The following is a 25,384-nucleotide window of genomic DNA, read 5'->3' as shown; positions in this document are numbered from 1 at the left end:
ACCCGATTGCCATCAAACACGAACGTTCCAATGCAACGCGTCAACGCCATCTCTGCGCGACTCTCATCGATCGACCATAGTCATACCACACGATTGCTTGTGCAACGTCCTTGGAAATCAGCAACGACCGCAGCTGGTCCTTTTCCTGCCACCGATACGATCACTCCTTTCACGTGCAACAGCGAATCAGCGCCTTGCCGAGCAGGGACGAACAGTGGGAAGAAAGTTGAGCAAGAGCCAGTGTGGGGGAGAACCAGCTAGTAAAGGTGTCGGGATGTTGGATTTCTTTGAACGTACGGACAGATTCCACAGGGCATGGTACAAGGCCAGTAGCTATCAGGCTCGTATTCGTTGGAGAAGCCTTTCGTAGCAGGAGCAGACGGATACACGCTAGCTGTTCGATTGACACCAGAAGCCATGTCTAGCACTAGAGTATCAGAGTGCAGTGGACATCTGTGACATAGCACGAATGGATCCTGCTGGCACCTTCGCTCTGCCTCCACTGCTTGACGTGATGGTCAGCTCAGCCACCACGGCCTTTTGCTCTGTGGAGTCGCGTTGCAGATGGTAAGCCCGCCAGTAATTATGTCTGAGCTACTCGTGCCCTCGGATGTGGCCTGGTCCCGAGGCTCAGCAAGACTCAATGCTCGCGTGGGCGCGTCCGCCATGCCATCATCATCATTTCCGGCCTGGAATTTGATTCTGATCCTCCGCAAGGCTCAACGCTGCACCAGGGTAAGCTGGAAGAACATCTGTACAGCCCATTGCCTTGATGAGACTGGGGGACGCGAAAAGTGAACCACCCGCCATATGGCAGTCGGATTTTCGTGCGGCGTACATTCGAGAGAACCAGCTCGGAGCCATCGAGGAAGCACTGCCAATTCGAAAGACTGCTCGAGATCAATACATCGCGGCAGGAAAGTCAAGCGCCGGACCAATACGTCTATGGTCAGACTCTCCACATTCCCGTGCTCTCCAAAGATGCAGCAACAAGACCGGACAATGATCGCCAGGGGGCCCAGCGGTCTCGCCATCAAGTCTCAGTCCCACGTCCAACGAGTGCAACGCATTGTCCGGACAGCGACGTCTTCCCAAAGATAAACGAAGCGGCACATGTCAGCGTAGAGGAGTCGTGCTGTGCAGTGTTGCATCTGGTCGAAGTCATTCTGCGAAGATACGACCACTCCTTGAGGCACCAGATCGGGACGTTACGCGGCACTTTCGCCCTCGTCAGTTCTTCTTCGAGGAACAAGCCAGAACACATCGACGTTGAGATCTGCGCAGTTCGTGGATTCGAGAACTGGCTGGAAGGCCTCGTGTACTGCCAAATCTAAGCGCTTCTGCTTCCTTCTAGGCTCGCAACAATCATTGAGTTTGCTCCCGCCATCCTCTTGGGTCATGAGAATGGCCGCAAGAGGAAACCTTGCACGCGGAGGATGGAGATGTCGCGACGGGACGATCGCAGCACTTTTTAAAGATACATGAGCATCATTCTTGATCCCACAATCCAGGCTGCAGTCGAAGTTCAGCAGACGTGTTGCTCACTACGGTCATATCGGTGTGCGAAGAATCAGGCCAGATGCCAGCTGGAGACGAGATGCTCCTCCTGAGGGTCTTGACGCGGGCATCGAGCTCACAGAGGGGCCTCGCGGCTTTGCGATCGCGCCGGCAACTTGACCGAGACCATTGGCAGAGATAAGAGCGATCGATTGCCCACTGGCTCCTCGTAGACGTCAGCAAGCACATACAAAATGCTTCTGGCTCTGCTACTCCTGATTGGCACATGGCACAAGAACTGTTGCGAGGTTTCCGAAACAGTCATCTAGTTCCCAACCTAAGGATGGCCGCCTGATTTGTGTCTTCCTACACGTTCAGGTATGTCAAGCCTGGCCTCTGCAACACTCCACGCTTCTGATCATGAGTATGAAGGCTGCATGCGGGTGCCACATAGCCACTCAGACCGGACCCAACATGAGCATGGCCACGACGAGTGTGGTGATCCCATGCTCGCCAAACTGCCAGTGCGCAACAGGTGTATAGCTTTGCCAATGGAGCAGCAGTCCACATGATGGCGCAGCCGAGTAGTGGTCATCTCGCTGCATAGCAGAAATGCCCGACGTCCACAGGCAAGACATGAACGGTGGTGCATTCGAGATTCCATTTGCTGCGCCCTTGCTGGATGTCCCTGGAATGAGTGGCGCAGGGATCCGTGTACGGCTTCCATTGAGCACATAGGCTTGAAGGCAGAGGATTTGGAGAGTGCTTGGTCGGCACATCTAGCGCCTGAGGTAATATAGTACAAGCCTGCGCGTGCTTTGCAGAAGCCTTCCGACCGCTCGACCTGTACCTGAGACCAGCTATGGATAGCCTACTCACGTCGGTCGAATGTCTGTCTGACATGCTGTTCCAGATACATCGATGGCGGGACCTAACGACGAATTGAGAAGGAGGAGGAGAGCTCATGCGCGGATGCAGAGCGCTGATCGGGTATGTGTCTGCACGCACAGGCGCCATCACCTTTTACTCTGACAATGCGCAGATAGGAGCACCCGCCTGCTGAAAGCGTCCTTCGGAAAGTGCGAGCGTCCACACAAGATACTGGCTTGCGGCGAAAATGATGAGCGTTTCGCAGCCATGGAATTGCAATGTTCTTGCCGATGATTGCGGATCCAGAATGAGCATGCGATGAAGCGGTCATGCTCAGCGGCTCCCGTCTCGCATCGCTCGTTTTGGAATCGTCTCATGTTGTGCCCAAAATGCGCACGCGTCGAGAACAATAACATTGTGCGCTGCGATCATACTGCAACAACGGTGCTCCTGATCAAATTGGCGATGGGTCCTCCAGATGGAACTTCCATTTCCATACCCAATTTAGTCCGACACGAAGGGATGCGGTCGTCGTGGAGAGGAAGGTCTCGTCCAAGGCGGCACGCAGATATGAATTTCTAGGCTTGCCATCTGCGAAAGACCTTTTCGTATCTTGCATAGCGTAGACCTCGTGGATCTGCGCCATGACACGGCTCTGTGCGAATGCACTGGGCTTGCGCTGCTTCTGTGTCGCAACACAAGACGAGATGCCTCTGGGCGCGGAATAGTGGCACTGGTCGAGCTCTTTTCAACTTCTTTGCATGGTTGTAGCGCTGCAGGAAGCAACGTATCCAGAGTCCATCAGCGGTCTTATGCGACACGTGGTATGCTCTTTCGCAAAGTGGTGCTCGAGTGCTGTTGAATCTCGAAGGACGCGGGACCGAGACCAAGTCGTCGTCGGTGAACACCAAACGAGACTGACTTCTCATCTCATCGTAGGAACATGCTTCTCATCAAGAGCTTGCACCCTTACAGTCTGTCCTCTGAGTCCAGACCGCTTTCGAAGATGGATGTCGTGGCGGAAGGTTGAAGTTGACGTGATCCACAACATGAAGCTCAAGCCGGGCATGCGCTCCGTCGGCGTGCCTGAGATGGACTTCCCGACGACAACTCTCTTTGCTGTCCACACAACCCTGAGCTCTTCCACTCACGCGACTCCCGCTCAAACCTCCCAAGACCATGCCATGCGCGCATCACGGATGCTCCCAAATCCGGACGATGCAGGTTGCCACGATGGAAACTGTCGTCGCAGACTTGAAGCAGCGCGTTATTCATCAGGACGGAGCAGCAACGCTGGTGAACAGGCACGAGGCCTAGACGCTTAATGATGCAACCCGAGATCTCGGCAGTCATTCGCGCATTCTACAAAAGGGAAATGACATGGTGCAGCAGGCACAGTCAGCGGTGATATGAGCATACGGTACAGCGCAAGCGTCATGGCTACTACATTGGTTCAAGAAAAGGACAACAGATACGGCGAGACGAGAACAGCATTCGCGAATGCATTGCATGGGCGTCGAAGCCCCAATTACTACATTACAAACTGCTGGGGAAGCAGTATAGCTGGCAGATCCGAATGCAGACGTTCGGGACGCGACAGCATAGATGCGGCCGCCTGCAGTATGACAGCCACAGCCTACAGCTGGCTTTTGGGGTGGCCGACCGTACGTATGAGCCCATACCTGTGCCAGTAGCCTCGACGTGTCGCCTTCACAGTACTAGCAAGACATGGCAAGTCCGCTTGAACCGAGGACCACGAGCATCCACTTGGCTGCTTTTCATCGCCAAAGTGGGCCCCTGCTTCCCATAGCACATCATACAAAACCATTACCATCCGAGAGCTGTCGTGAACGAATCGCCTCTTTTGCCTCCATTGCACTCTCGAGTACAGAGTTGTGAGAGAAAGTGCAGCCAAAGGCGCAAATCATGCGGACATCAAACCCGACCAAGATCCGTTGTGCCGCTATTGCGAACATCGAATGTCAGAGGAGAGGACGAATAAGACTGCGTAAGTCATGAAACGTGGACGGCTATAAGGCTAAGTAGTACCTTTAAGCTTCGTGCAGATCGCAAAGGGGACAATAATGATGCGCTCGAGTATCACGAATGTAGGATCAAGCTGTGTTTCATGCATGAACTTCCTGTGCCTCAGAGTTGACGACTGACGATAAGATCCCGCGGATCGCCTCACGAGAGCTGCCAGACAAGAGGGAATGCCATGGCGATCATGGGATATCTGCCGTGCTTGCATTCGATGGACAACTCAGCTGTGCCAAAGTGGATACTTGCACTTTGTGCAGTATACACAGGTGTGGCAGGGCCTCCGGTGATGATCTCTGCAGTATGTCAAACGATATTCATCTTTGAAGCAGTATTGAGGTCATGCATTCGTCAGATCTGAGCGATGACCGAATGGTGCTGCAGTTGTGCAGATGATGAACAGGCAACTTCAAGTATCAATGCTGAATTTGGTTGTTCTTGAGAAATGGTCATGTCCAATAGTGTCTTGGTCTGAGGCACCGCACCGTGATCAATATGAAATCTGTTGATGTGGTCGTGGGGTACGGGGTCGTAGAGATGCCGAAGCTGGGCGGCCTGGGGGCCCAGATGAGAAGCATTGCCAAGTCATGCTAGACATGATTTGACGTGATGGAGAGGTATCAGACATCGTCGCCAATCAGATCTGCTCCTCCAGCTTATCCGCTTAGCCAGCAGACGCTTTCACAAAGCCTCCGCATCCGCAATGAGAAGGAAAGTCTGGACCCCGATTCTGCAGATGGGTGCCAACGGCGTTGAGGTTGTCAATATGCCCATCAACTGCCGGATGTGTGGCAGCGTGATGCTTTGTTCGGACCCGAACGAATTACCGCCATTTGATAATCCACGAGAGCAGAACCACTGCGTTCACATACTATGTGTCGGACACGCTTCCCTCTCCAGCTAAGGCTTCCGTCTACGTGCCTGAACCGTCTTGGCCGCTCGCAGACTTTTCCGTGGCGCACACCAGCTCAAGCTTCGCTGACCACATGGAAGCCAAGCATGATGAAGCAGATGTGACAAGATCAAAAAAGGCGAGAGCAGCAGGAACGTGGCGTTCTCGCGATATGCCGCTAGTGCTGCACAGCGGCTCCTGCCGACTGAAGCACAGCCAGCGCTTTCTACACGTGCTTGTTATGATTGGTTGTGAAGTCGCGACTTCACCTTGTGCTTCGTGTATCGAGGCTTGATATGCGAATGCATCTTTTCAGAAGCGAAGGAGCGTTGAGGAAACCGGCGTACACGAGACTTCGCGATTGCTCGTTCTAGGCCAAGCATTGATATGACATGGCTTGCTGTTGCTTCTTGCCGCTTGGCAGCGGCGCCACGCTGGGCGCGTTGACGTCGCGATTGCAGAGGTGTAGTAATGGTGGTACGAGAAGTGCGTATGGCGGGACAACGTCGCTCACAAGACCGTTTCGCGCGAGCTGAGAGTCTCCTGGTGAGATGCGGTCCAGCAGAGGGAGGTGGCAGTGGAAAGTGTGGAATTGAAGGAGGCTGCTGCCGTCGAACGAAGTGGCAGAAGAGTATCCGCGAGACACGGCAGCGGTCAGCTTGGCCTGTGGTAAATTGAAGCAGGCAGATGCTGGTCTGGCGTCGCATGCTCGGACATGTTCGAGATCGAAACCAGGATGAGCTGGACGAGTTATTTTGCCCTACCGCGGACATGGGATGTGCGATAACATGCCCACGCTTAGGACGTGGATTCTTCCGCGGCAACGGCAGCAGTGGTCGGTGTCATGATCGCAGAGGCGTCGAGAGAGCCATGCAGACGTTGCGGCGTTCACAGACGCGGCACGAAATGGGCATTGATCCGCCGGGCGTGTGGACGAGTGAGCAGTGATCGCTTTCATCTGTAGGGAATCGACCCTGGACGTGCTCCGACGCGGTTTCATTACTGGCCACGCGCTCTCCACGCTAATGCACGGCGCGCTGCTCGCTTTCCAGACGGCCGGTCGACCTTCGCCCTGCAGCGGCGAAAAGCCCTATTCACGAGCGCCATCGCACCAACACTCCACTGCCGCCGCGGCAATCCTTACTGCACTTCACTGCGCCGCGCTGTGCTTCAAAAGCCCATCGCTCCCCGCTAGGCTGGTCAAGCAGTGTCAAGTCCTTCCTTCCAAGAAACGACCAAGACATTCACTTGTCTCGTCTCGACTGCAACTCACAGACTCAGTCGACATTCGGGCACCATGGCCGCAAGAACTGTAAGTAATGCTTTACTACATTGGCCTCGCCGCTGTTCGCTGACAACTTTGCAACCAGGCTGGAGGCAATTCTGCCTTCCACAAGTCAGTGTGATTGCGACAACGATCAGCTCCCAAATGCTCACCATCATCCAGCTTCCACAATGACTACGCTCACATCCAAGACCCCAACGAGCGACGACGTCTCGCGCTCGCCGAAATCGACAAGGTACGATGGAGAACCGGACAGCAGAGGTGGTCCGGAGATGCTGATTGTTCTCGAACAGGCACCCTTTGGCTGGTACCATGTCCGTGCCATCGCAGTGGCAGGCATCGGTTTCTTCACCGACGCTTACGATATCTTCGCCATTGGTATTGTGACGACGATGCTGGGCATGGTCTACTACCAAGACCCAAGCATTCCAGCATCTGCCCAAGGCAAACTCCCGGTCTCTTCTGACACCGGTAAGAGAGCACAGAAATCAACGAGCCGAGCAGCGAAATACTGACCTCGCATCAGCCATCAAAGTCGCAACTTCTGGTGGCACCGTCATTGGCCAGCTTGGATTTGGTTTCCTCGCCGATGTCGTTGGACGTAAGAAGATGTACGGTCTTGAACTGATTCTCATCATCTTCGCAACTCTGGCTCAGGCTCTTTCCGCCCACTCTCCCGCCATCGAAATTGTTGGAGTCATCATCTTCTGGCGTGTTCTCATGGGTATCGGCATCGGTGGTGATTACCCACTGTCTTCCGTCATTACTTCCGAATTCGCGACCACAAAATGGAGAGGTGCCATGATGGGAGCTGTGTTCGCTCAGCAAGGTCTCGGCCAGTTCGCTGCTGGTATCGTTGCTCTCATTGTCACTGTCGGCTTCAAGGAGTCTCTCCAGAGCGCCAGCAGCCAGGCCACTTGCGATGGTGTTTGCAATCTTGCCGTTGACAAGATGTGGCGTGTCGTTATCGGTATGGGTGCTGTCCCAGGCTGTATCGCCCTCTACTTCCGTCTCACGATTCCCGAAACACCTCGATACACATTCGATGTCTCCCGCGATGTTGTCAAGGCTGGCTCCGATGTGAAGGCATACCTCGCTGGCACTGCTGAGGGTGTTCCGGATGAGCTCACTCGCGTAGCCACCATGCGCGATGCTGCGCCTCAGCTGGAGACTCCCAAGCCCTCGTGGAAAGACTTTTTCGGGCACATCGGCCAATGGAAATACGGCAAGGTCCTGTTTGGAACGGCTTCCTCCTGGTTCCTGCTTGATGTTGCCTTTTATGGTGTCGGTCTCAACAACTCCACGATTCTCCAAGCCATCGGCTACGGCAAGGGCAACAACGCTTATGAGTTTCTCTACAACATCGCCGTCGGCAACGTCATTCTGGTCTGTGCTGGTGCGATTCCAGGCTACTGGGTAACAGTCGCTACTGTCGACACACTTGGACGTAAGCCAATTCAACTCATGGGCTTCGTCATCCTCACCATCCTGTTCTGCATCATGGGTTTCGCATACCACCAAATCGGAACGAGCGGGCTCCTAGCATGCTACGTCCTCGCTCAATTCTTCTTCAACTTCGGACCCAACTCGACAACCTTCATCGTGCCCGGAGAGTGCTTCCCAACTCGCTACCGCTCCACATGCCACGGTATCTCCGCCGCCTCAGGCAAGATCGGATCCATCATCGCCCAAGCCGCTATCGCTCCTCTCCGAACTCGTGGCGCCACATCTACCAACCCTAGCCCTTGGCTCAACCACGTCCTTCAAATCTTCGCGCTCTTCATGTTGCTCGGCTGCTTCACCACTTTCCTCATTCCAGAGACTAAGCGCTTGACATTGGAGCAACTTGCCGGTGAAGTCCCGGGTACTCCACAGTACGATCCTGTACTTGCGGGTCGTGGCGCCGTCACTCGTCAGGACTCTTCGGAACAGGAGCACATTAGCCAAGAGAAGGCTCAACAGAACGTCTAGACTTTTGGACATTAGTTGGTCCTTTAAGTACCCTCTTGTACATATCTTGTCATTGATGAATAATACATGAGCTCTCAGAAAGAGCCTGCTGCGTTGAAGATTAGCGCTAGACTTTTGTATAATGACAATCGTTACAAGAAGTGTATTGTCCAATTCGACGAGCCTGCATGCATCATTTGTTCGTGTCAAGCATAAATTTTGTATAACACAATACAGAAGGTGAAGTTGAGATCTCCCATGCCCAAGTGGAGAGTCTGATAGTATAATAAAACAAGACAGGAGTGGCAAAGAGGTCATGTCATCGTATACTCAACCATGCCTTTTCGTCAGATCATTACGTCCGTTTCTCAGTCTTTTCCTCATGTCTTCTCTTGAGCTTCACAATCCATTTCTCACTCGGCACAATCGCTTCTCCAATCTTCAACGACTTCTTCTCCTCACCTTTCTCCGCAGGCAAAATTTCGTATTTGATCAACAGAGCTCCAAGGATCAATTTCATCGTGTTAATGGCGAAGAACCTTCCTGGACAAGCATGTCGACCAAGACCGAAAGAGAGGAAAGACTCGGAAATCTGGATTGCGAGTGTCTGACTCGCTTGTTGTTGAGAGTTCTCTGAGGCTGTTTGTATGCCGAGCTTCTCGGGCCGTGGACCAGTTTGCTGTTGGTAGTGTCGCAAAGGTTTGTATTCTGCTGCGTCGGGCCCGAAGACCTCAGGATCCCGGTGGAGGGCGGCAGCTTGAACCGCGACATGGGTTCCCTGAGGGAGGTGAACGAGTCCTTCTGATGTTTTGATCTGAACGCCTCCTTCGGCAACGACTTTGCGAAGCATGGATTGCGCTCCCAGGGGGTTGAAACGCAGAGATTCTCTGATGACTGAATCCATCTTCGTCATGGACCGCAATGCCGCGACAGGATCGTTGGGGACTTGCGGGAGGTATTCTAGTGCTTCTTGGCGTACTGTTTCCATCAGATTGGCAGCATCTTCGTAATGCAAAATGTCTTGGAGAACGAGTGCAGACATGGCGCTTGTTGTTCCGGTGGCGAAGAGATTGAATAAGATCATCTTGCCCGCAATGTTGTGAGGGTCCATCTCTCGGGCATCATTCTTCTGTGCGTTAGTTTCGATGATCCACTGCATCATGTCATTTTTCTGCTCTTGTGCTTGTTCCGTCTGCGATAGCCTCTGCTTTACCATCGCCCGCACTTCGCTGGTGGCGAGCCATTGCATGGCTTGTGTTGGGATCGCCACGACACGCATGAAGAACTGCTTCAAAGGAGAAGCAATGATGAATCGCATGACGATCGTGCAGAGCCCATAAGCCGTGGTCCACCTCTGTATGCGTTTTCTGTAACTCTTACTCCGACTCAGTGAGGGGCCCACAAAGATCCTGTTTGCAGCTCGAAAAGCGACAGCTTGCAGTATCTCCATCGCTTTGACTTCTGCAACGTCGGCCTTCTTTGAAGCATCGACCTTCGCACCAAGTTCTTCATCTAGAGCAAGCTCTATCTCTTCGAGAACTTCACCAGCAAGCTTACCACTGTGACGCGTCAAGCGACGACGAATGACAGTGAAGTCTCTCACGCTGTCAGCAGAAGGGCCATGTGCCAAATAATCCAGCCCCATTGCTTCATCCAGGACTGCATTCCCAGAGAGCACATGTTCTGGCTGGCTCGCGACCCATGCCGTCTGGCTAGGTGGGAGAATGACAGTGGTCCAGAGCAAATTTGGTATCACGAAAGGTCTATCGTTCTTGGAGAATTGCTCGTAGCCTTCGTTGAATGGTTCACGACCTGCGATGATCTCGCGCAGGCAGGCGCGTAGTTTGGGAAATATGTTCTTGTTCTTAAGGCCAGTCCAGGGAATGTCTTTGGGGCTGCGTGATATGCGGATTGAGGTGAGAACGATGATGACAGCGAAGATGAAGACAATCAGTCCCAGTGCCGCAAGAATAGGGTAGTACAAGAGGTAGAAGGCGTAGCGGTGGAGGAATGTGTAAGCAACGGCTTCCTTGATCTCCATTGTTGCGGAATCGCACCAGATGCGCTGGTCTCGACAATGCGAATATCATTTCCAGCATATATGTAGGCAGATGAAGTTCCCACGACTTATGATGCTCCTCGCGTCGCACCGTTACTCATGAAGGATTCAAGTCGTGTGAGCCAATCGCGTCGCGATGCGCGTCCCTGGCCTTGGCTCCGCTCCGTCACCTGAGGGGTGAGTACGAAAACGAAAAGCTTCTCCAGGCGCGGAGTGCGCTCGCTGCCTGATTTCTGCTGTGCAACTTCGCTTTGCAGAAGCGAAGGAGTATAGTGCGCGGGGAGTTATGACTGCATCACTTCCACATCTGCCAATCCTGCTTCGAGTCATTCGACGCAGAGCATCTCGAAAGTCATGGAAGACAGGCTGACAGGCTCACCATGCGCCGGGGCCTTGTACACAATGGTATCCAGCGATATCAGTGTAGGCATCGACCGTTCTGCGAATTGGCATACTTAAAGGCATCAGTGGTATCCGTGCCGGCCGAATCCTATGCCTTTGTAGATGATCCATCGCCTCTCGCATCCATATGTCCTGGAAGCCGAATTGAAGATTTGTGACATTGACCGCTCTAGCGGGTTCCATACTTGATCGGTATTCGAGACTGCACAACTGCCAAGCTTGTCGCCAGTGCCTATTCCTCACAGGATCATGGCTGCGAACCAGTCCTTTGACGAGTGTCTGTCGCTCTTTAGATGACTTCAGGCCTGCAAGTCTGACAATCCCGCGTAGGTTTCCCATTACAACGAAATGTCGCGCGTCCTGGTCAGACACGGTTCGTCTGCTGAAAGCAGCTATGTGAGTCCCAGATGCGTCCAACAGTCTCACCATAAACCAGCACAGTACTTCAAACATTCGATGTGCTGACAGGAATACATCCTTCTCGTACATGTGAATCGTAACGGCGTGCAGTCGATCCCATATATCGGACGTATCGGAGAACTTTGATGCGCAGAATTCGACCATCTTCTTTCGAATGTTCTCAAAATAGTGCTGAACGACGAGGAGACTAGGTACCTGGTTGCCTTGCACTTGAGCAGTCTCAGGGCACGAGTTGAAGACTAGTGATGAGATTGGAGAAGTGTTGCCACGATGTCCGCGATCGGGTGAGCGCAGGTTGCATTCTGCCACGAGATCTGCTAGTGCATCGGTGAGTCTGATGGTAGAAAGTAGTCGTCGTCGCTGATCGAGTAGATAATCAAACGTCATTGGGTCGGGTGGTGGATAAAGCTCTATATAGAGCTTGATGTGATGGCCTAACACAACCTCGTATTGTCCTAGGGTTTGGGCCATCATCCAGTCGTGCAGCAGGTCGCCTTTGAGGAACAGCTCTCGAGCATGACAGCAGGTGGATCGTAGGTTCGAGAGATCTGTGAACGACAGACCAGTGATGACCATCGACCAGAGCTCGACCGGCAGACTGAAAAGGTTGGCGGACGTAGTGCTTGCCTTCGTGTTGCTGCTAAGCTCGACATTGTCGACATCGGGACTTTTCTCGATTTTACTACGGGCTATCCGAGACCTCACAAAATTTCGTACCGACTGTCGAAGAGATGCTTGTTGTGTGATATTGTTCATCTCCTTGGCAGATGCTCGAGTGTTGGTGTCGTCGAGGACGAGCACTTTGGTTAGTCATGAGTTCAAACGCTCATAAGCAACGCGCAAGCAGCTTGCTCTTGTGATTGTCACATGTGACGACGTTCGGTTAGACTTGATAGAGTGCCATGTTGCGTAGCAAACGGTTGAAATTGTCACTCGGCCGGATAAGGTGGATGTATCTTGAGGGGACGAATGTTGTCGAGAAGCGACGCTGGGGAAAGTACCGGCATTCAGCCATGACCAACCACATCCTTCTGCAAATCGCTCCGTCTTGTCCCGCCCCGCACTCGACCATCCCAGCCCACAACTTACTATCCTCTTACTGTAATCAACCAACAGAGGTCATGACTCCAGCATACCGTGAATTCACCTGCCGCTGAGATACATGCGAATGATACTACTGCCTTCGCAAGGAGTCTGCTGTCATGATGCTTGATCCGCGCGCGCATGAAAAGTCCGGAGGTTGTGGCGGAGAGCCGTTGGCTATCTTCGTCCCAGCAACGGTACCGACAGACCGCTGTCAAGCATGATGTTCTGTATGCAGATCAGAGGCGGGCATCAAAAGATGAGTGGTATACATAGCGGGCAGATGTTGTCCGTTCGAAAGCTGTGATGCTTTCTCAGTTGCTTCAAACTCGTCCGAACATGGTATCCACCGTTATTTTGGCTTTGTGGCCCAATGCGACAGCAGCAGCCACAGAGCGACTGATAATGCAGCACCAGCTGAGGAATCCAGACGCAAGAATCGAGGTCCTTCGCTGTCATGACATGAAGAAGCTGGAAGATACTGTTTATACAAGACCGAGAGAGTGTGTGCTGCTGCACATCTTTGGCCATGAAGCCACAGTGCAAGTATGCAGCTTGTTGCGCGCGCATTATGCTGCAACAGGCAAAGCGCTGGACGTGGAAATCATAATTTTTGATACGCCTCCACCGAATTCCTGGACAACCACGATACGATCTGGTCGAATGCTCTGGAATGCCTGTGTCTGGGCTTTGTCGTGGGCCAGCTGGATAGTAGATGAGCCACCATACGACAGAGATACGTGGATTCGGCAAGATTTACAAAATTCTCGAATCCTCCCACAATCGACCAAGCTTTATCATGCTCGCAAGGGTGAACGAAGGTTCTTCGATACCGGTCGCGAAGAAGCCGGGATGGGGATCCAAATTATGCCAGGGCAGCCAGCGTCACGCTGCTTTCGACGAGATGATACGTTGTGCTGTTGAGAGAGTTACGGACACGGCTCCGACGAGTTTCTGCGTATTTATCCAAATGCCAGTCTGGAGCCTCACTGAATGTTGATCCTTGGGCCGCCAATCTGGTACTCTGCACTGCGAAGTTTTCCCAGGTCACCACAGCTCTTGGACAGCATTAATAAGTGATCAATGGGCCAGAGATGCCACTGCGGCTGGATTTCGTCCCCAGGATGGAACAGAAGAAGAAGAGGAAGGGCCACGTGTCGACGCTGCACATGTCTCTGGCAACCAGTGTCTGTGGCAAGATCGACCAGTATGAAACCTGTGGTCCAGGTCACCGATCACGAGTCGCGCATGGAGTCGGCGCTTCCAGGTATGAGCCTCTCGGGAGCATGTTTTTCGTTCCGAGCGCCTAACCTAACCACGAATGGGCCTGCATGTGGGAGAACCTCGCACTGGATAAAAATAATGCTGAGAGCCCACGAGCTCACCGCGCAGTAATAGCATATTGCATGATAAGTAATACGCGTGCGGCATGATCATCCGTCCCACGTGCGAGTTGTTGAATAATGGCGTTCCTGACAATGATTATTGTCGAATGTTCCTTAAGGTAGTGGGTGTGGGTCCCGCCCGTGGCGATCAGCCGAGCAACCACCGCCAAGATATTTTTGGAGTCTCGCGTCACATCGACACTTTCGCTTCGCTCTCTCTTCCATCGCTTTTCTGTTTCTTCCCCCAAGGCCAACGCGTCCCCGTTGCTCGTCTTGCTGTTGCTGCTCGCCAGCCTGTATTCGCTGCCAACTCACTTGCATCACTGAGTGGATTTCACTATCTCTCTCAGTCCAGCGATTTCAGCCCTGCTGTCCGATTCGACCTCCCAAGCACGACAACGAGCTTGCGCCCATCTAGAGCTACATCCGCCGACTACCCGACACCCTTCTAGACATCCGATTCTGCGGATCAGGAGCCATGGCGGCACCAACTCAGCTTGCTTGTGAGTACCTCTGGTTGCCATGCCAGCCGTGGACATTGACTAATTTTGCCCAGATCGCACGTCGAAGACCGTCGGCGTCTTTGATGCCACGCCAGTCTACGCCAACCTTCCTGGTTTCGCACGCCCCGAGGGCAACTTGCGCTGCTGCGTCTACTCCCCCGATGGCCGATTCTTCGCCTTTGCTTCGCCGGAAAACGTCAACGTCACCGATGCGTCGACCGGACACCTCGTCACTACTCTGCCAGCGGAGAATGTGTACGAGCTCGGCTTCTCCCCCCTCGGCACATTCATCATCACCTGGCAGCGTCCTTCCAAGGATGAAGAGGGCAATGCGACCAAGAATCTGAAGGTCTGGCGCACAATTGATGACAACGCAGGCGCGGGCGGCGAGCGAAGTGTCGTTGGTCAGTTCGTGCAAAAGAGTCAGACTGGCTGGAATCTGCAGTACAGTCCAGACGAGCAATTTTGCGCGCGCCAGGTCACGAACGAGGTACAATTCTACGAGAGCAAAGATCTGGGTACGGTATGGCAAAAGCTGCGCGTGGAGGGCGTCAGTGACTTTGCCATCACTCAGGGCAAGACACATTCAGTTGCTGTCTTCATTCCTGAACGCAAGGGCCAACCAGCCGCCGTCAAGGTCTTCAAGGTCCCGGAGTTCGCATCTCCAGTGTCGCAGAAGACTTTCTTCAAGGGCGATAAGGTGCAGCTCAAGTGGAACCAAGAAGGCTCCAGCTTGATCGTGCTTGCGCAGACCGAGGTGGACAAGACCAACAAGAGCTATTATGGCGAGACAAACATGTACATCTTGAGCGCGAACGGCGGGTTCGATTCACGCATTACCTTGGACAAAGAAGGACCCATTCATGATGTGACTTGGTCGCCCAACTCGAAGGAGTTCGGCGTTGTTTACGGCTACATGCCAGCCAAAACCACCATCTTCAATCAACGAGCAGTTGCGCAGCACAGTTTCAACCTAGCGCCCCGGAACACCATCATCTTTTCTCCACATGGCCGCTTCGTGCTGGTGGCCGGCTTTGGAAACTTGGCGGGCCAGATGGATATCTATGATTTGGAGAAGAACTACGAGAAAGTATGCACTATCGAAGGCAGCAACACTTCTGTTTGCGAGTGGAGCCCCGACGGAAAGCACATTCTCACCGCTACAACCAGCCCTCGTCTGCGAGTCGACAACGGGATTCGTATCTGGCACGTGGGCGGCGCCCTTATGTACAACGAGGACTTCCACGAGCTGTACCATGTTGTCTGGCGACCACAGCCTGTTTCTCAGCATCCATTGGGCAATCCACTCCAAGCCGGTCCGCCACATCCCTCAGCTCTCGAATTCTTGGGCAAGATCAAGACACCTTCGAAACCTGCTGGAGCTTACCGTCCGCCAGGGGCTCGCGGTACTGCGACGCCTCTTTCATTCAAGCGCGAAGACGAGGGTGGCGCAGCTTTTGTACGAGAAATGATGTCTGGCAAGGAGCCTGCCACCGCATTCGGACCTCGCGCTCCCAGGGTGCGTCATGTTCCCGGCGCTGAGCCTGTCGAGCAGAAGCAATTGCCGCCTGGTGCAGCACCTGGAGGTGGAGTGAGCTTGGTTCAAGATGGCGACGAGAACCTCAGCAAAGCCGCCTTGAAGAACAAGAAGAAACGTGAAGCCAAGAAAGCGAAGGATGCTGAAGCTAAGGCTACGGGACTCGCTCCCACGCAGAACGGCGATGGTCATGCTAACGGCACCTCGCCAGACCGTGCCCAACGCTCGCGCAGTCGATCGAATGCCGGAGCTAAGGGATCGCGGCCACAATCTCGGCGACGTGACGGTGCTCCACCTCAGCAGCAAAAACAACAGCCAAAGGGTGCATCGCAGGCTGCAGCACCAGCCAAGCCAGCAAATGGAACGATTGTGCCTGCGCCACCAGCACCTCAGGTCGAGGTCACGTCTCCCGCCGCTGGATCGCCGCAGGAGAAGAAGATTAGGTCTCTTCTCAAAAAGTTGCGCGCCATTGATGATTTGAAAATGCGACAGGCTGGCGGCGAGAAACTTGAGGGCACTCAAGTGCTGAAGATTGGTACTGAGGAGCAGGTCAGGAAGGAACTTGGCGCCTTGGGCTACCACGGTGATTAGAGCTAGACTCATCTATCTGATCGCCATGTCTCTCCTCCACAACACGTACAGTTTCGGCAAATCATGAGCGCCTCGAGAATGCCGTATGTGGCAATATGTACAACTATCAGAGTCCAAAGACACCAAATGATCTCCCAGCACCTTCCTCATCTCGTTAGCCTGCTTTGAAATTTCGTCTCTGATATTTTTTGCAACAGCACATGGATTGAAGCATGAGAATATACACAACATCATATACGATTGCATTAGAGCCATCAATGAACTGATCTCATCTTCTAGTATACAACATCTACGTCATCACGATGTCTTCTCCGGTATAGCATCCAACGCCGCGCGAAAGACCTTGATCAATTGATCCGGATCTTCCAATCCCACGCTAAACCGCACCAGACTGACTTCGCAGCCATATTTTGCCGCCCAATCCAGTTCCAGATAATGCGCCAGCAGCACGAACGGGCTTGATAATGTAAAGTTTGTCCCCAACGAAGGTCCTTTGTGCGTATTGAGATTATCGTAGAATACTGCGGCATCCTCGACAGAGTGGAAGGTTGCGCTGAGCAAACCTCCATATCCGCCGTCTGGTAACCGACATGCATCATAGTTGGCCTTGGAAGGCGAGTATTTGGGGTAGTTGACTTGTTTGACTTTTTGGGAGGATCGTAGGACGTCCGCGATGGCTTCGGCGTTGACGTTAATTCTTCGAATGCGTTCGACGAAATCGCGGCTGTTGCGTTCGAGGTAGACGGAATCTTCTTCGAATTGATTGTCTTCGTACTCTGTTCCGAGGACGGCTTTGAGGGCGTTGTACCATTTTGAACGGGGGTTGAGGATCATGGCACCGCCCATGACGTTGCTGTCGCCTGAGAAGACCTTTGTGAGAGATGAGACGACAATATCGGCGTGAGGGAGGACGTGGACGTTCAAGAAATTTCCGATCGTTTCGTCGACGACAATAGCAAATTCGTACTGGTCTGCCAAGGAGCGCAGACGTAGGAGGTCGGGCGTCTTCAGGAGAGGATTTGCTGGAAATTCGCAGAAGAGTGAAAGGAATCGCTCGCCGTTCTCGAGACGTCGTTGGAGGTCGTCCAGATCGTTCGCATCCGCGTGGCCGTAAAATTGTGCTCCAGGTCCGAACTTTTCTAGCACTTTGAGGGTATCGACGTAAGGAAACCCGAACATGATGCTTTTCGCTGGTCCACGAGCTAGGAGAAGGGAACGGTGGGCCGTAAATATAGCATTCATGCCTGTTCCGAAGAGGTAGACATCATCAACCGAGAAGCCCGGCACATCGCGTGTTCTTTCTGTCGCTTGATTCGGAGATCTCTCAAGAGCTTCGTGCAGTTCCACGTCTGCTATGAGTGATCCTGCGATGCGCTTGCGGATGGCGAGTTTGGCTTGTGCTGCGAGTTCGTTGCTCAAATTTCGACCAAATCTCGTCTCGACAAATTCTGCTGAGTTGGAGATGTCTTCACCATTTGTGTGGGCGGTGTCACCATTGGACCTCGGGGGCGTCTTTGGTGGCGTAGTCTGGCCATTCGTAGGGTTTCCAAGATCAACAGACGTGTTCTGCTGGTATCGCCTGGGACCTTTGGACATGCGTTGTGGTTGCCGCGTGAGGGAAGACTGATCGACGAGATAGCCTTCATCAAAAGCTCGTTGGCAAAACTCAGCTCGTCGGCTGGAAATGCCCTCGCCACTGTGTTGCCAAAAGGCCTTTGCTGCCGGCCACAAGGTCTGAGGATAGATCACAGCAGAGACTCGTGGCAGGATCTTGGTCGTGTGTGCAGCTACATGTTCTGGTGTGGGCACAAAGTCGACGCTACGAATCGTCGAGCAGTCCGCACCTGGTGACTGACGTTTGATAAAGTCCTTGCAGCGAATGGCACATCGTGTCGAGGGCATCAGCATCGCGTATTCCGTATCGACATCGCCATGTGCAGCTACAATACTTCGTGCAAACTTCTGGATCGACTTGTGTATGAAGAAGCTGCTTTGCTTTTAGTCCTTCGATCAAAGCAGGAACATCCAGATCGACATACCGTGGATAACCACACTGCATCTTATCGACGACCCATGCTTCGCCTTCCTCATATCCGACATTGGACTTCCATGTTGGAAGCGACACGCTCACAGCCTAGTGCCAAGGTAAGCGTGGGTACGTGGAGAGAAGTCACACCACACGAAAGCTTACATGCGGCGTGTCTGGAGGAATAGTGTTGCCCAAGTTGTCATTGAACGGCAACGCCACTGTCGATCCAATGGCTGCTGCTGCCATGTCTGCTGATCGAAACTCAAAGCTCTCCAAGTGATTAAAAGACTGTGCAATTTCTATGCGTGAGAGTCAGTAGCAAACAATTCAATGCCAGTGTCCAGCAAACAAGAAGAGTGTTGGATGAATGAGTTACGCAATGGTCGGAAAGCGATCTCGGCATGCCCAGAGTCACAAGAAAGATCTTGCTCGTGCATATCGGCTACCTTCGCCGGTCGTCCCGAGTGAACGGGTGGAAAGCGCGCTAGCAGACTTCGGATCGGAAAAACGCGTTCCGAGTCAAAAAGTTCGAAGCTCTGGTCTGCGATGCGAAGCGGCTCTGGCATACACTCCATGGCTCCTCCAGCACTCAAGAGACGGAAAGTCGAGCACGTCTCGTCGAGTGAGGAGAGCGATGACGGTGCATCATTCGCCTCGTTCGGCGAAGGCGCGGATAACACTGGAAAGCAGGACTCTGAAGCGAACGGCAGCAGCTCTCACGACGAATTCGTAGACGCCGTCGAGGGCGCTGAAGACGACGAAGATGATGACGACGAGGACGAAGAAATGACCGATGGCGACGACGATGAGCGGCGACCTGACGAACGAACAACTTCGGCCACCACACCGAAGCCCTTGAACACGGCACGCGACACGAAGCGCAAGCCGGATAGCAAAGCCCAAGTAGGTGCAACGGCTTTCGCTAGCGGAACGTTCAAGAGCAATGTTTTCAAACTGCAGGTGGACGAGCTGCTGGGACAGATCAGACCAAGGCATGGCCAACGAGAGACAGCTGCCGAAGCTACTCTGCACAAGTTGAAGAAGACAATCGAGCAGATCCCGTCGCGAGGTCCATACTTAGTCGACGAAGCGGAGAGAGGTCTGCTCAAGGAGAAAATCGCTGTGCCTTTTCCGGAGCCTCGACCGGCGAGGGATGCCAAGTACAAATTCAGCTACGCGAAGCCTGTGAACGTCAATGTTGTTGGCAGTTTCGCGTTGAAGACCTCGAGCAGATTGCGAGACATGGTCGAGGTCGACATGGTTGTTGCCATGCCGTCAAGCATCTTTGAAGACAAAGACTACTTGAACCATCGTTACTTCTACAAGCGGGCGTACTACTTGGCATGCATCGCTGCTGGACTGCAGGCTGCCCACAAAGCAGACTACCAGATTAGCTTCAAGCTTCATCACAACGATCCGCTGAAGCCGATCATAGCTGTGACACCGCTTGAGACATCAGCTGCTGCTGCGCAATGGACTGTGAATATCATCCCATGCGTTGGTCAATCTCAATTCATTGCCGGGAAACTGCAGCCACAGAAAAACTGTGTACGCAGTGCCGACGCCGCCAATAATGACTCCTCCGCAACGCCGTTCTACAATTCTTCACTTCGGACAGACATGCTCACCTCCGCTTATCTCAAGCTCATTCATTCCGCTTCGAAGAGATGTGAAGGCTTCAAGGACGCCTGTCTTTTGGGCAGCACTTGGCTGCGCCAACGAGGCTTTGGCTCGTCGCTAGATGCCGGTGGGTTTGGCAATTTTGAATGGACAACGCTGCTTGCACTTTGCCTACAGGGCGGAGGCCCCAGCGGCAAATCACTGCTGAGCGACGGCTACAGCAGTTATCAATTGTTCAAGGCGACACTTCAGCTCATCGCGATGAAAAACTTTGTCAACAACCCTATCGTGATCGGTGGTACTTCGAATTCCGTCCAAGTGCCTTCCCAGCCAGTAGTTTGGGATGTCGAGAGATCTCACAATCTACTGTACAAGCTTGGGGAATGGTCATACAGGACTCTGCGGTACGAAGCAAAGTCAACCCTTGCTGCTCTCGGCGATCAGCTCCACGATGGCTTCGACACTACGTTTATTCTTCGAGTTCACGGGCCGCTGTATCGCTATGATTATGTGGTGCAAGTTCCTCGGCGGCTAGTGTCCGCTGGGCGGAAAGCTCCTACACATGAGGGCCAGTCTCAAATCGCGAAGCTGTATGGCGTTTTGAAGCAAGGTCTTGGGGATCGCGTGAACCATCTGAGCATCACATCTGACAGTCTTGGACCTTGGCCCCTGGGCTCAACGCAGCCGAACGATCAATCAAAGAGTCTCATCACTGTCGGTCTGATGGTGAACTCGGATAGTGTCAAGCGCACTGTGGACCACGGACCCTCTGCCGAGAACAAGACTGAGGCTGCTGCCTTTCGTAAATTTTGGGGCGAGAAAGCTGAGTTGCGTCGCTTCAAAGACGGCAGCATTCTCGAGAGTCTTGTGTGGGCCTCGCCGCTAGAAAGCGGCCAACCCGTGCTGGAACAAGTCATTCGCTATCTGCTTGGCCACCACTTCGGAGCAGTGACGACGGATGATCTACTTCTATCCGGTGACGGGTTCGCTAAGCTGGTCAAAGGCGGTAGCGACATCACACCATTCGCCACGATCGTCTCAAGGTACAAGCGATTCGAGCAGGACATCAGAGATCTTACAGATCTTCCCCTTTCGATTCGGCAGATTATGCCTGCCAACCCGCAGCTATGCTATAGTTCAATTCGGGCACCTCTGAACGGCAAAGGTCGACCGATCCCGGCGGACGTCACGATACAGTTCGAGGGGTCTGGGCGATGGCCTGACGACCTTGCGGCCATCCAACGCACGAAACTTGCTTTTCTTCTTATGATCGACAAGATGCTTCAGGACAGCGGGAAATCAATCACAACACGTGTCGGCCTCGAGAATGAAGGGCGAGACGTGCTGAATCAGGGATTTCTTGATGTCACATACGACAATGATGCCACTTTCCGTTTGCGCATATATCATGATCGTGAGCAGACGTTGCTCAAGGCACAAATGAAGAACAAGACTGCGGACCCGAAGACAAGGGAACTGGCCACCATTGGCCTTGCAAAGTACAAACGCGACTACGAAAAGGCTCCGGCTCATACACAAGCAATTGTGCGTCTATGCACTCACTTCCCAGCGCTATCAGGGTCAATACGATTGACAAAGAAGTGGTTCGCTTCACATCTGTTATCTAATCACATCTCGGAGGAAGTCATTGAGCTCCTGGTGATTCGCACTTTCACACAACCAGCCCCTTGGAGCATTCCCTCGTCAGTGCAAACAGGGTTTCTTCGCACTATCTTCTGGTTATCGCGCTGGGACTGGCGCGCTGAACCACTTATTGTAGATCTTTCTGCTTCTGGCGAGCTCAAGCAAGCAGGGATAAATGCCATTCGAACCAATTTCGAGGCGTGGCGGAAGCTGGACCCTGCAATGAACCGCGTCGCACTCTTCGCTGCCTCGAATCTTGACCAGGAGGGCACGACATGGACTGATGGACGACCGCTCAAAGTCATAGCCGGACGTATGATGGCACTTGCCAGAGCAGCGTGCGCGGAAATTTCCGAAAGGCAGCTAGGTCTGGAGCCTGCGAGTCTGTTCTCGTCGCCCCTTACGGACTTCGACTTCGTGCTGCATCTGTCTCCTGATGTGGCCTCTGGTGGAAAAGCGAAACGATCAAGCGGCAAATTTAAGAACTTCGAGCTGTCATCTCTGGATGACACGTCGCTGATTGGCTTTGACCCCGTGCGCGAACTGATCGCGGAACTTGACAACATCTACGGGTCTGCGATTCTGTTCTTCTATGGTGGTCACGAGCGGAATGTTATCACAGGGCTCTGGAGTCCAGTAACTGCGAAGAGGGCGTGGAAGGTCAATCTCGCTTACTCGACGACACCAGTCAAGGGGCAAGATGAAGAGGAGGATGTACAAGCCTCGATCAACAAAAGCGCAATCCTGGCTGAGATAGCTACTTTGGCTGGAGACCTACTGCACAGGGTTGAAGTCGTACAGAAATAAATGAACAGCACTTGACCCTGACAATGAAGACAAGTCACATGTCATACACTATAGTATGGGGTGCCTCCTGAGCCGTCACTTGTCACCACGCACAAGTGAATGGCCGTAGTCTTGGCGCCACCACTCATGTTCTTTGTTTGCTCCATTTCATGCCTCGAATCAACATGACTTCTAACATCGCTCTGCAATCCATTACTTCTGCCGCAATCACCACTGTTCTCCACCACTCGAGTCGACCTTGCCGACTGCCAGCATGGCGTCCTCGACCGCGCCGACTCGGAAGCCTCCTCTGAGCAGCCTCAAACCTTCAAGCCAGGATGCATCGCCTTTCTTCAGTCTTCCCGGCGAGCTCAGAAACAGGTGCGTCAAATCTGTCTTCAAGATGCAGACTCGAAGCTGACATGTCGCAGGATCTACAGACTCGTTCTCGTTGAGGAGCACGATGTGCTAGTCAGCCACACCGGGTATACCCGATCAGGCCTTCTCGGTGTCTGCCAGCAGATTGCAGCAGAAGCGACAGCAATCTACTACGAAGAGAACATCTTCCAGAGCGTGGTCACCGATTATGACTCTCAAGTGATGTACGCCCTGTGCCGCCACCTGACCGCCATGAAACAGCGAGGCTTGTCAGTTCGAGTCCAGGCCACTTTTTGCCTCAACTCCTGGTCACCAACACCAAACTGGAACAACCTGATGACATGGATCAAGAGATACTTTCTTCGTGAAGTTACCTGCGGCATGATTTGGGGCCACAATGCTACTCATCTATTGATGAGAGACGAAATCACATTCTACACCATCGGGGCAATGTTCTCCACGGCCAGAGCCTTGACGGATCAAGTGTCTTGGGACACGGTCGAGAAAGCATTAGAGACGAACCGCCAGACTCTGATCCACATCGACCCGGCTTGGAGGGATGACTGATTGAGGACATGGCTGGTTGGAGAGATGACTAATTAGAGAGATGACAGATTGGAGAGATGACGGATTGGAGAGATGACTGATTGGAGAGACGACTAATTGAAGAGAGGCGAGTGGCTGATTACAAGCAGGAGACATCCTCCAGAACTCGTTGCTTGCGACTCTCTCGTTCACACGCAGCACGATTCTTGCGCTTACGGTTGTCTCCAGAAGTTTAGCAACGAAATGCTGCCGTTGGATCCGAAGGCATCCCTTGTAGAGACATTGGTCAACCATGTGCATTGGTATTAGAGCAGTGGACTTGAACATCGAGTCCGCAGACATTACTGCCAGAGGTAGATGCATGCTCGAGCCAACCTTGAGCGGATAGCCACTAATTCAAAATTCGGTCCTCTACATCCTCTATGTGCTATAGTCTACATTTCCGGTGTCAAAGTCGTAATGTAAAATTCGTGAAGTCCCTGTACTCTACAATTCCTCGCTCGCCAAACGTGAAAGCGAACCTTGCCTATCATCTTTGTCTCCTCTTTCGAACTCTTCCAGTCCCCGGATCTCTTTCCGAGTTTGGTTCAATTCCTTCGCCTTGCGGTCGATTTCGGCCACTTTGCGGTATACGTCCGCCCTCTCTTGACCAAGGACCTTCTTCTTCTTCATGAAGCTGATGTACTGGCGGACATTCTCGCAAATGAATCTGTCCTCAGCGTCTTCTGCGGGACCGAAGAGCTGCTCTAGGATCTCATCATGTTCTCGGCTCTGTGGCTGAGGGAAATAATCAGGCACTTGCATTCTGTTTCGTGTGACTTGGAGTCCTTCGTCAGAAACACTCGTCGTTTCGGAATTGTCGCGGATGGAAGTCGTGGTCAGGGCGCCGATTGCTCTGGGCGCCGGCAGACGGACGATTATTTTACGTGGCCGAGGAGATGCTGTCGCGCTTTGGGTCAAGCTTGGTTCTATCGTTTCCTCGAGCTTGCACTCTTTCCAAGCGCCCATCTTGATACTTGTGATCGCGGAGTGAATGTCTTGGGCAGTCATGGCACTGGATGGTGCGGAACTGCTAGGTTCCGTCAGTCGTGCATCGATGGCTTGCTGCAAAGCCCTCTTGATGACTTCTCTCTCCGCTGTCAGCTTCGAAAGGTCGACTACTGGCCTGAGCAGATTTAAATGCCATCTGGTTGGCCTCTTCCTGAAATCGTCTTCATCCTCAGTGCTCGACTTAGAGCTCCTAGCACATAAGGGCGCAAATTGATGCGTTGGCCACGATTTATAGTCCTCGCCCCAAGCTTCTACTATCTCAGCGACGCACTTCTGTTGGTTTTCTGCTTTCGTCGATGGCTGAGCGTTTCGGTGAAGTTCCTCGGATTGCTTCTGCTTCTTTGATGATCCAATGTGGTCTTCATCGTCGCGGTCGTGCCTTTTGCGAGCCACGATGCTATCTGCTTCGGAGGAGTCGTCGTTGGCCTTGTCTACATGCTGGACGGGCAACGCCACCGCGTGTGATGGTGCAGAGGTAACCTTGGGGGACTTATCCTCTGGCAGGCTGGGTCTCGCGCTAGTCATGAGCGCCGTCGGAGCGCGTCCGGAAGAAGCCATCGAGAAGAATGCTGACAGGCAGGATCCGCGTGGAAGGTTCCTGTTTTGTCCACCTCGATCCTGTTGTGACCTGATTGCAATCATCGACGTATTTATACGACCGCTCTGCTGCGAGGACGCTCAACTCGGCATAGCGTGACCTCCAATGTGGCACAGCAACGATTCTTCAGGGGCCACGGCTACCCTTGTCGAGCATCACGTAGCTGGAATTAGAACGTTTCTATCACCATAAACATGGTGTGCGTCGACAGGACAGGAG

At 53.1% G+C, this 25,384-nt stretch overlaps 8 protein-coding genes across 8 annotated transcripts; 4 read left to right on the top strand and 4 right to left on the bottom strand.

Moving 5' to 3' along the window:
- Positions 1-6,596: 6,596 nt before the first annotated feature.
- Positions 6,597-8,555, top strand: PHO5 (acid phosphatase pho5; the record flags this gene model as incomplete). The annotated part of the gene is made up of 5 exons (XM_023598333.2): positions 6,597-6,611; positions 6,670-6,695; positions 6,747-6,819; positions 6,878-7,055; positions 7,111-8,555. The coding sequence occupies 5 exons, from the start codon at positions 6,597-6,599 to the stop codon at positions 8,553-8,555; spliced, it is 1,737 nt and encodes a 578-aa protein (XP_023456201.1).
- A 334-nt stretch (positions 8,556-8,889) lies between these two features.
- RHO25_002779 (uncharacterized protein) lies at positions 8,890-10,575 on the bottom strand (the record flags this gene model as incomplete). Its single annotated transcript, XM_023598332.2, has 1 exon — positions 8,890-10,575. The coding sequence occupies one exon, from the start codon at positions 10,573-10,575 to the stop codon at positions 8,890-8,892; it is 1,686 nt and encodes a 561-aa protein (XP_023456208.1).
- A 393-nt stretch (positions 10,576-10,968) lies between these two features.
- RHO25_002778 (uncharacterized protein) lies at positions 10,969-12,171 on the bottom strand (the record flags this gene model as incomplete). Its single annotated transcript, XM_065602300.1, has 1 exon — positions 10,969-12,171. One exon carries the CDS (start codon positions 12,169-12,171, stop codon positions 10,969-10,971), a length of 1,203 nt encoding a protein of 400 aa, XP_065458372.1.
- Positions 12,172-14,361: 2,190 nt separating this feature from the next.
- Positions 14,362-16,514, top strand: RHO25_002777 (uncharacterized protein; the record flags this gene model as incomplete). Its single annotated transcript, XM_023598331.2, has 2 exons — positions 14,362-14,386; positions 14,440-16,514. 2 exons carry the CDS (start codon positions 14,362-14,364, stop codon positions 16,512-16,514), a joined length of 2,100 nt encoding a protein of 699 aa, XP_023456207.1.
- A 297-nt stretch (positions 16,515-16,811) lies between these two features.
- Positions 16,812-18,789, bottom strand: RHO25_002776 (uncharacterized protein; the record flags this gene model as incomplete). The annotated part of the gene is made up of 3 exons (XM_023598330.2): positions 16,812-18,501; positions 18,554-18,648; positions 18,706-18,789. 3 exons carry the CDS (start codon positions 18,787-18,789, stop codon positions 16,812-16,814), a joined length of 1,869 nt encoding a protein of 622 aa, XP_023456206.1.
- Positions 18,790-19,116: 327 nt separating this feature from the next.
- RHO25_002775 (uncharacterized protein) lies at positions 19,117-22,614 on the top strand (the record flags this gene model as incomplete). Its single annotated transcript, XM_023598329.2, has 1 exon — positions 19,117-22,614. One exon carries the CDS (start codon positions 19,117-19,119, stop codon positions 22,612-22,614), a length of 3,498 nt encoding a protein of 1,165 aa, XP_023456205.1.
- A 253-nt stretch (positions 22,615-22,867) lies between these two features.
- RHO25_002774 (uncharacterized protein) lies at positions 22,868-23,538 on the top strand (the record flags this gene model as incomplete). Its single annotated transcript, XM_065602299.1, has 2 exons — positions 22,868-22,974; positions 23,025-23,538. The coding sequence occupies 2 exons, from the start codon at positions 22,868-22,870 to the stop codon at positions 23,536-23,538; spliced, it is 621 nt and encodes a 206-aa protein (XP_065458371.1).
- A 465-nt stretch (positions 23,539-24,003) lies between these two features.
- RHO25_002773 (uncharacterized protein) lies at positions 24,004-25,125 on the bottom strand (the record flags this gene model as incomplete). The annotated part of the gene is made up of 1 exon (XM_023598328.2): positions 24,004-25,125. One exon carries the CDS (start codon positions 25,123-25,125, stop codon positions 24,004-24,006), a length of 1,122 nt encoding a protein of 373 aa, XP_023455026.2.
- Positions 25,126-25,384: the final 259 nt, after the last annotated feature.

Source organism: Cercospora beticola, chromosome 2 (genome assembly GCF_033473495.1).
Source record: "Cercospora beticola chromosome 2, complete sequence".
Lineage (NCBI taxonomy): Eukaryota > Fungi > Ascomycota > Dothideomycetes > Mycosphaerellales > Mycosphaerellaceae > Cercospora > Cercospora beticola.
This window is presented reverse-complemented; position numbering and strand designations above follow the sequence as displayed.